The sequence below is a fragment of the Dendrobium catenatum genome, unplaced genomic scaffold (assembly GCF_001605985.2).
Source record: "Dendrobium catenatum unplaced genomic scaffold, ASM160598v2 fragScaff_scaffold_1521, whole genome shotgun sequence".
NCBI classification, from domain to species: Eukaryota; Viridiplantae; Streptophyta; class Magnoliopsida; order Asparagales; family Orchidaceae; genus Dendrobium; species Dendrobium catenatum.
Genome location: NW_021319983.1, coordinates 1,464,803 through 1,475,664, shown reverse-complemented (window position 1 = coordinate 1,475,664; position 10,862 = coordinate 1,464,803). Strand labels below are relative to the sequence as shown.

Here is a 10,862-nt window from a genome sequence, read left to right as displayed (position 1 = left end):
GCCTCGATTCCCGATTTCGCCTTTTAAAACCTTGATTATGATTAATTAAATCCTATTATAATTAATTATTATTAGTTTTTTATTAATCATTATTAATTATAATTAATTATAATAAATTTCTTTTTTAATTATAATTAATTACAAAAGAGACAGGTAATGCCTCCCCCTCCTCTTGCCCGATCCACGAGCCAACACCACCAAACCCCGTGAAGGTATTAATTCTCTAAAACTTAGATTCTCTCCCTTAAAGTTCAAGGCGCACCGGAAAACCACCTATACACGCCTTTATTGAGCGTGGTGGGATGGGACCCCGGTACGACGCCTACAACGAGGCGAGTAATCACCTAAAGCCCCATTTCAAAGTTTGTGGCGCACCAGAAAATCGCATATACATGCCTTTATTGCGCGTATATGGGATGGGACCCTGGTGCGTCACCTACGGCGAGGCGGGGTCACTTATAAGTACCTTCGAGCTAGAGAAAAAGCAAACTGTATTTTCAAACATGTACCCTCGAAGACCCCATACACGCCTTTATTGCGCGTGGTGGGAAGGAAGATCACGAACGCGGTGTCCTCGTCCGAAGACACCTATCATATATGCCGTTATTGCGCGTGGTGGGAAGGCCTAGTTTTTTGTAATTTTTCCCTAAACAGGGGAGACGCCTGGAGGCTGCCAAATTTTAGGTGAACGTGAGACTTGACTTGGACCTGATTTAAACTCAAAAGAATAAGAACTTAGATTCAAATTAACATGAACTAGTGGACTTGAGCATGAATTACAAGAACCTGTATTTGAACATAACTCAAATGATTAATCAAGAACTTGAACTAAACAAAATACAGAAGACTGAGTAAAAAACTTGAACTTGCAAATGAACTACAACAAATACTTGAAGAGAATCTATGTTGAGCTCAAATGAATAGTGGACAAGAACTTGGACTTGAACTTACACTGTGGACATGCACTTGAACTCGAATTGTACAACATCAAATGGAACTTGAACATGTACGGGCCACAGGAAACATGTCAAAAGCTACAAACAATGATAAGTAGCAATCATATTTGTTGGAAGGTCTTAACATTCTAAGTGGTTGTTTATAAATATGCAAGGAATTTATGATGATTCAAAGAATTCAAACTGGGATAAAACACTTGAAAACAAACTTTAGTTCAAAAGATGAACGATCAAATCCAAATACTCGAGAAGAGAACTCTAATCATTCAAGTGTAAAATGATATTGAGGAGACTACAGGCTTTCAAGGCCTTAAGATTGAGCCCAAGTATAAGGGAGGTTGCATAATGTCTAAAGTTAGACAGGATGCCCAAAGGCCAGTGATGACATTTGTTGGTTTTGAACCTGACTAACAATACTTTATCCTTTAGTTGGAAGAAGTTGTATTAAATAAGATTGATTGTGTTGATTCTTCCGACAATTATTATGGATCAAATGAATCACAAGCAAGAAAATGTTTGTTATGGCCAATGAATAACATGCTTCAAAAGCACTTACATGGCGAACTCTTAGATATTGGCGAGAATGGTGATATTTGTGTTCAATGTAATGATTGTGAATGCATCCTACAATCAACATAAAAGTACAAGCAACTATATTCAACTCTGCAAGCAATAAAATAAAAGAAGATTTGATTTCAAACAAATATGAAAAATCTTCGAATGATACAACAAACTACATGCAAATGATGGAAGTCAATGTATAAAGGTCCATACAATTCATAAGGGAAGCCCCTACTACTGAGGTTGGCTATCTGGTAAGTATACGTGGCAGTCCTTACTAACACTAGAAGATACACCAGTAGATGTGATGGTCCACCAATCAAACACATCAATCTCCTATAAGCAGAAGGGTTTAATGACACTGCAAGAGACTCATACCACAACCAACATGTTAGTTGAAACCAGAAAGATTCGACATGTAGTGAAAACGACAAGGTGACGCATCTAGATGTGTTGAAATGAATAACACACACTGCATCATGCCCACTTGAGCTAATAATCAATATTTGACAAATGTATTGTCAAAGATTAGTGTAGAGTTGGGTGACCTAAACTCACAATAACATATGAAAAATATACTTGCTATTCCAATCATCCCAAAAAAACTGCAACAATTATTTTAGGAATTGGTACCTCCCACAACTATCTTAGATGGTTCGAAGTATCTTCGATTGTCGCGATTGTTAGTTGAAGACAGTAGCCATCAACTTCGAAGTGCAAGGCATCGGGTGTTGCCTATAAGTTTCTATATGAGTTTTGAGAAGAGAAAGCCAGATCAAGTCAGTATGGATGGTCGTGCATCCAACATACTTTCTACATACAAATATTGAAGTACTACAACAAATGCAAGCCTCTACAAGCTGTCGTAGAATACTTATCAAATGTTCAAAATATCCCCACACGTGCACCGTAATTTGTACACATATGTACACAAAAAAGAGAGGTATACAATCACCAAACACCCGCATGGCCCCGACAAGCATGTTATGGATACACACGTGACGTCTAGGGATGCTGCGTGAATCAAATGATGAATCTAATTTTGAACCCAATACTCCTAAGCAATTAAATAGGAGTTGACAAAATTCAACAAATAATCATAAAATGCCCCCAAACACCCGCATGGGCCCCAGTGAGCGTGTTGTGGGAACACACATAACGTCTAGGAATGCTGCATAGATCAGTAAATAAACTCAAGTTCGAGCCTGATCCTTCTATGGAGTAGATAGGAGTCGATACGGCTCGAATTATTAAATAAATATATGGTCGTGAGGTCGACTGGGATATTTATTTATACATTCATATTAGGCCTTCAAGGCCTTGAATAAAGAAAACTCTCCTACAAAGGCATAAAACTTATAAAACCCGATCCTCCTAAGCATATAAATAGGAGTCAACAGGGTTCGAACAATTAAATAAATATACGATTGTGGTGACTTGTATATTTATTTTAATACATTCATATTAGGCCTTCAAAGCCTATAACAATGATAATTTACTAACAAATGCATAAAGCCTATGAAACATAATCCTTTGTCGACAGTATGACAGAGTTGACAAGGTTCAATCATGAAATACAAATATTTTGAAAGGGAAATAACCCCAAACACCCAAATGATGACTGGGTTGATAGAAAATCTCAACCAGAGGGGTTAACATCAATATTTCAAAATATCCCCGAAATCCAAAATCCAAGAAAAATACCAAAAATCCCAAAAAATTCAGATATTTAAAACTGAAATAATCTATCAACACTTAAAGTAAAATTCATCCATCATCTACAATAGTTTGCCGAGGTGGAAAATTTAAATTTACTTCAGCTCACATAGAGTTAATGCCTGGTCGAAAATATCACTAGGATCCATTCTCAAATAATCTCCTGCCAATAAGGACGTGGTACGTGTCCTCTGACCAACGATTTTGCCACCAAATGGCACCGCAGGATAAATGGTTATGACTCGGAGCCCTCTAAACCAAGTGGTTTTGCCACCAAATGGCACCACGAAATACCGATTATGATCATAGTCAATACGTTCTTTAGTGACATCAAATCCTTGAGATATGAGTCAATAAGATATGATCGATACGGCATAAATCTCTCTGTTAGGGCTAACACTGGCACGCTGGGCATCACCTTCTTCAACTTCTCAAAGGTCTTCGCCCCAATTAAAATTATCCTTCTTAAGTTATTCGGTCAAAGGCCAGGCTATTAAACTGTAACCCTTCACGAATTATTCTGTAGTAGCTTGTATGCCCTAAGAACCATCTCAACTCCCTCAAGCACTTGGGTATTGGCCACCTTAGCATGGCCTTGATTTTGCTCTAGCTAGTTGCTACTCAATCCAGTGATACCACATGCCCCAAATACTCCACTCTAAGCTGGGCAAACGAGCACTTTTTCATATTGGCAAACAAGTGGTGGTCCCGTAGAGTGGATAACACCAATCTCGTGCTCTAATTGCTCCTCAGTCCTATTATAAATCAAAATATCATCAAAGAAGACTGACACAAACCTCCACAAGTATGGCTGGAATACCTTGTTCATAAGGGACTAGAAAGTAGCTTGAGCATTAGTGAGGCCAAAAGGCATCACTAAAAACTAAATAGTGTCCCTAATAAGTCGTAAATGCCGTCTTGGGAACATCCTCGGGACCCATCTGAATCTAATGGTACCTTGACTTCAGATCAATCTTCGAGAAAAACACCGTTACATAAAGCTCATCCAAAAACTCATCAATCACTAGAATAGGAAACTTGTCTAGCACAATCTCCTTATTCAATGCCCGGTAGTCCATGCAAAACCTCCAACTACCATTTTTCTTTTTCACTAATAGCACTGGACTGGAAAATAAACTAATACTAGGTCAAATTATCCCTACCTCCAGCATCTCCCTCATCAATATCTCGATCTCATCATTTGGATTTAGGGAATAACGGTACAGATGAACACTGATATATGAGACTACTTCCTTCAAAATGGATAGCATGCTCGTGTTCCTGTGGAGGAGGCAACCCCTGAATTGGCTGGAACACCTCTCGATAATATTATAGGAGTGGCTAAATCATGTATGTTGCTTCTACCTTCTCCCCATCATCTTCTCCTTCCAAACTATACAGCTCCACCAAAAATCCTACTCCTTCATCCTGGATTACCCTCACCATAGTTTTGAGTGAAACCATAATTTTGGATAGGCTATGATCATCTCTAATAACCACTCTCCTCCTCTTAACCTTGAACTCCATCATTAAAGCCTTCCAATCAATCTTGGTCTTCCCCAACTTCTGCAGCCATTTCATTTCTAATATGACATCTATGCTCCTCAAATCCAATGGCAAAAAGTCTTCAAATACCTGAACCTCTGGAAGGATTAGGATCACCCCCTTGCAAACTCCTCTACTCCTCAATGGCAAAAAGTCTTCAAATACCTGAACCTCTGGAAGGATTAGGATCACCCCCTTGCAAACTCCTCCCCAATGTCCACTAATTTCAATCCCAACTAATCCACCATCTTGTTGGAAATGATGTTGTTGGTAGTTCTACTATCCACCAATACTACTACCTCCTGATGCCCGATCATCCCCTTAACCTTCATGTTGTGGTTCAGTGTGAATTCGATCACTGCGGTAAGGGATACCTCTACAACATCTAAGTGCAGTTGATCATCTTCCGTCTCTCTTTCCTCCTTTGCAACATCTTCCTCCTCATTGCAGACTGTTAGGACCTATAACGAATAGTCCTTATAACGGTGGCCAAGAATGAACTTCTCATCACACCTAAAGCATAACCCTTGGTCCTCTTCTCCTGAATTTTTGACTCAATCAACCTCTTAAAGTTCCTCTGGTCTTACTCCCTGGCCTTTATCCCTCAGGACTTCCTTCTGAATAGGTAATGTCTACACCTTTGGTACCAGAAATGCAGCGGTCTTGCAGTTGGATACTCCCGAACTGCTACTATCGCTACTCCTCTCCAAGTAGTTCTTATCCTCTACTAGCTGGGCTAAGTTAATAGCCTCCCATAATCCACGTGGTCTCAGTACTCGAACAGCTGCTCGAATATCAAGCTTGAGCCCTTCATAAGGTTCCTCTCTAGCACAATCTCTGACAACCTTCCTAGTCGGCTTGAGAAGTACTTTAACTTCTCTCAGAGCAAAGAACTGTTCATAGAAGTCTCCTTCCCGACTAGTTTGGAAACATTCTAGTAGATGGTCTTTGAACTCCTTCCATGATCGGATCGAATCTGCAAGGCTCCCCACTGGTACCAGGACAGAGCCTTCCACTCCAAACATAGAGCGGTGTGAGCTTTTTATCTTCTGTCAACCCATTCACAGCAAAATATCGCTCCACCCAATGAATCCACCAATGAGCATCTTCTCTCTAAAAAACTGCCATTTTTAGCATTCTCCCCCTAGGATTGCCACCGCCCCAATTATGTCTTCCTCTAGTGTAATGGGTGTTTTGATCCCTCCATGCTTCCTCTATACCAGATCAGCTCTTTGATCCTCATGGTCCTAATTTCTTCTCCAACCATAACCTTCACCCATTCCCCTCCTTGGAAGTGGCTCTAAAGGTGACATCTCTTCTTCCCCAAAAAATTTCACCAACCAATCCTCCCTCATCATCCCTACATTACAAGTTTTCCCACTTGTCTGGTCAATGATGTCGTTGCCTCTAATGATTTCATCCTTGCTTGAAACTTTAACATCTTTTTTATCATCTCTTCCAAATTTAAAAATATGCTCTCAATTGCTGAAATTCACTCTCCGAAGTCAAATTTCAAATTTTCAACTTCTTCATCAAGCCTCTCCTCCAACACATCAACCTTCTTAGCCGTCATAGGTCCCAAAAAAGGTGCTCTTATACCAATTTGATAGGAATTCGATCTCCCACAGCCAAAAAAACAGCAATAACGAAGAGAAAACATAGCAGACATCAGCAAGAAAGAATGAGATTATGGACTAATTTTATTGTTATTGGCACAACAAACCATTATACGAGTTAATCTACTATTCGAGAGGTAGATCAACTCTCCATAAACCCTAGGCACCGCTAGGAACAACTCAAAAGAAAATTACTGTAAAACACAAGATCCCATAATGAAAATAAAACAACCTAATTAATTATAAATAAACCTTCCTAATCCCTCCCAATCCGAATTCAAATCAGCCCACTTTTTTTAAATAAATCTTCTTAATTCTCTCCAAATCTGAATTAAAATCAACCCTCCTTTCCTAAATAAACCTTCCTAATTCCCTCCTAATTTTGGTTTTTTATGGTAAGTAATTAAAGGTAGAATTAATCCCCCTTTAGCCCCCTTCTCTCCTTGCCCGCGGCACACGCTAATGGGGCCCATAGGGCTCTTTCGCTCACCAGCTAGACTGACCCCCATTATTGGAATTAGGTTGATTAGTTGGGCCCATATGCTTTTTTTCATATTAACTTCTTTAAATCTGAAATAATATTTTAATAATCATACTTTTGATACCAGAAGTCAAGTAAATCAACAAAGATGGACTACATTCAGTTCAGGAAGAATCTGACTTTTAAATCCGACAATTTCCTCCAATGTCAAGGGGTTGGCTAAGTGAAAAAAGAAGGGGAGAGAATTTTATTAGTTGGAATTTGTTCAACAACTAGTAAGACTTAATCTAAACAAGATAGAAATCCCATAATGTGAATCACCTTTATTGTTTTTCATGGCTTATATTTCATTCACATACAACCATACTACAAAAGCCATTAATTTTTTTTTTTTTTTTCATCTTTTCTTCTTTATAAAAATCTGAAATAAATGGCTTTATAAGTTATACTTTTGATATCATAAGTCAAATAAATCAACAAAGAAGAAAATTTAATTTAAAGACTATGTTGATTTTAAAAATGATTTGAAAATAATTATTAGTTCCACCACACCTTAAACAGCCAGTGTTCTTTAGCTCCTTCAAATAATGCGCTTTCCTTAGATTAAATATTTTCTCCTTTCCAAGATTTGAAATCATTAGATATGATACTTTCCCTACAACAACAACAACAACATCAAGCCTTTATCCCACTACGTGGATATGATACTTTCTCAGTCATTTTTACTTTCCCTACCTTTTTAAAATTTTAAATAATAAAAATAAGAGAGAATACTGTTTCAAAATAGAGCATTCCCATAGCCCATACCCATTTCAAGTTCTCCCTCAATTTTTATTTACCATATAGTATACGCAAACAAAGAAGAATATCAAGGGGATTGTCCTATCTACAAACTTATCTCATTCATGCGATAATGACATTGGCCTTATTGTTCTCCAAATTTTATTATGTTTATCTTACATATTTAGCAGCCTATAAATACCAGCATGTGCCTAAGCTAAATTAATTCGAATTTAATTCAATTAAGGATGAATGCAAGGCCTTCTTACGCCTAGGCTACTCCATTGAATCTTGAACGTCTCACTCCATTCTCCCCTTCTATTTCTCTTGTCAGCCAAGAGGCCTTTTTACTTACAAGTGTCAAACATCCTAAGCCACTCCCTTTAAGAAGCCACTCTCTAAACACTTTCTATCTGAGAAAGGGTGGAAGGAGGAAGAGATTTGGGTGCTAATTCAAGCAGAAGAAGGGAGGAAGCATTAAGGACAAATCAAGGCAACAAAAAGATCAAGAGGCAAGTGAAGCAAGGACATAAAGAAATGCGAAGATGCAAGAGAGAATAAAAAACAAACCAACTTAAGAAAGGTTTTCTCCATCTAGGCAAAGCTTATTCAATCATCTTTAATTATGTGTATTCTCAGTCATCTCTCAAATGCAATCTCTCTAGTCTCCAGTCTCCATAATTACTCCTCCATCACTCATGCTTTCTTTTTGCCGATTTATAATATAATAAAGAAAGCCTATTTCAAATTTTCAATTGAGAAGACCCGATTTTAAACCCTACTAGATCCATATTTTATGTTTAACTTCAAATTTTCAATTCCATATTCAAGACTAACCATATCGTTACGAAATAAAAACTGGTGCTTCAAGATCAAGGCCACCCATAGCTTTGATCTTTGAAACATACAAACTCTCACTATCTATGGCTGAGAGAAAGTTTTTCATTAACCTCCATCTCAATCCTAGATTAATGGAAGGCACAGGAACGACTGATGACCAGGACTACAAAATCCTGAACCAAAAAAAGCTTCAAATAAAACTATTATATGATTGCACAGTTTGGTTCAAACCAAATGGATTGATTCAGGGGATTAATTGTCACCACCCAATTCACTACCTCAACATGCATGATAATCCTTGTTAAGCAGGTCATGAATGTCCTCAATGGAACATCAGTTAATGGCTCTTTTGGAATGCTTATCAAAGCTAAGTGATGCAACCTAGATTACCAGATCATGATATACATTATACACCAACCAAATATTTCACAATAATAGTACCTCCAACCTCGTTTATAAATACATGGCCACCCCATCTTAGTTTCATTCATCGAATCCTTGCCCAATGCCCGGAAATAGGGGCTTTTTGTTTTATCGCTGCGTTTCTATTATTTTCCAATTTTCAGTTTCTTTGGAGCTTTTTCCAAGAAAATGAAGCCTCAACAAGCTAAGTTCGAGAGATAGAAGGAAATCTGATTTTCAATTTTTCTATAGCCCAACTGTTGAGAGACTATCCCTTAGGTTTAGCACTGTTATTCGTTTCTCCGCGCCTGTAGAAGTAGCAAGATGCATGATATGAATTATACTCTGCGAGAATAAGATAAACAAGACCCCTTCCAGAAACTCAGCTAGCCAACACTACCACATGACCACCTCCTCAGAAGCTGAGATGCCCATTTCACGAATTTCAAAATTTATAAGTTTAGTAATCCAAGTACGTAGAATAACCAAGTAGCAGGCATAGACCTTCATGCCTCATTACAAAGATCAATTTGAAGAAAATTTATCCAAAATGTATGAAGGAAGTGGCTAAAAATAAAAGAGTTAAGCTTATAAATCATTGACAAACCCGACAAACGAAGACTGCTGTTGCTCTCGCTCGATCTAAAGGCGAGCAATAGACTGCAGTGAACCTCACTCCCTGCGAATTGAGAAACACAGCAAGCGCTCGCGCCTGCCGTTCCCCATTCCCGGTTAATCCCGCTGTAGGCCACCGACCACCAACGAGATCCGGCCTCAGACTCGCTCCACACTCACCATGATTAATCAACACCACCTCCCTCATTAGTTCAACGCCGCCAGCAACAGCGTCGAATCCACGGGAGAATACGGCGGGAGGAAGAAGGACATTGCAGGGATCCCAAACTTTAATAGAGGAGCCGAGAAGGCGGGGAGTGCCGGCGGTGGAGAGCTGCGGAGAGAGAGGAGAAGCGGAGGCGTAGCAGGGAAGGATCTCTGGCTCTTGTTCAAGAACCTTCTCCTTCGAAGGCTTAATAGCTCGGGGATTCCGTTCCTCCTCGTCTTCTTGGTCTTCGTCGTCCTCACCGTGCAATTGCGACGACGATGCGGAGCCCATCGAAGCTGAAATATTCTGCGGCGGCACTAGGCGGCTGTGAACGTACTTGGCTGCATTCCGAGGATCTGCCGGCGAGGCATAGGGAAATGCTGAACGCGCAAACAGAGATCTGAAGAGGTTAGAGATAGGGGTAGGTTTAATATTGAATTTCTTATTTTATTATTTATAGCAACGTGGAGACTAGAGTGCAAACAAGTCCAGTCAGATCTTGTTCAAGCTCAATCCTAAATGAGTGTGTGAGCTGAGTTTATCAAATTTTGAGCTCAACCTCAAACAGATTTCAAGCTCATTCGATTATGGTGCTCGAGTTATATCAAGATGAAACTCAGCTCGATTACTCATCAACCAGCTCGAACATGAAAGAGGCAGAGCAAGCGTGAAAGTGGAAGCTAGGGAGTTGTTGTGTGGAACCGCAAACGCGGAAGCAGGATCATAACCATGGGCAGATCCACCCATGGCTTAGGATGGGCAAATGCCCACCCTCGATTTTTTTTTTTTAAATATTTAGATGGGAGATTTTGAAATATTTTTGGTATTTTGACATTTTGCCCCCCTTAAAAAAAATTTTTTGCCCTACTTTTATCAATCCTAAGTATATTTGCCCATCCCTCATAATTTTTTTTTTTTGCCCACCCTAAATAAAGAGCTGGATCCGCCCCTATCATAACGGAAAGAAAGCCTAAGGCCTCATGAGCTGCTCGCGACTCACATCCATCGTCGCTAGCCAAGCTCGAGCAAGCCATTTGAGCTCGAGTCAAGCTCGAGTTCGAGATCGTGATCCATCCAACGAACTGAGCTCGAGTTAAACATCACTCGAGCTCAAGTCGACTAGTTTCCACCCCTAGCGGAGA

General features: G+C 39.4%; 1 protein-coding gene across 1 annotated transcript; it reads right to left on the bottom strand.

Annotated features, from left to right (window-relative positions):
- Positions 1–9,503: 9,503 nt before the first annotated feature.
- On the bottom strand, positions 9,504–10,143 carry LOC110111996 (the record flags this gene model as incomplete). Its single annotated transcript, XM_020844069.2, is given in 1 exon segment — positions 9,504–10,143. A coding segment is annotated over 1 exon segment (508 nt), but the record flags the coding sequence as incomplete, so codon positions are not given.
- Positions 10,144–10,862: the final 719 nt, after the last annotated feature.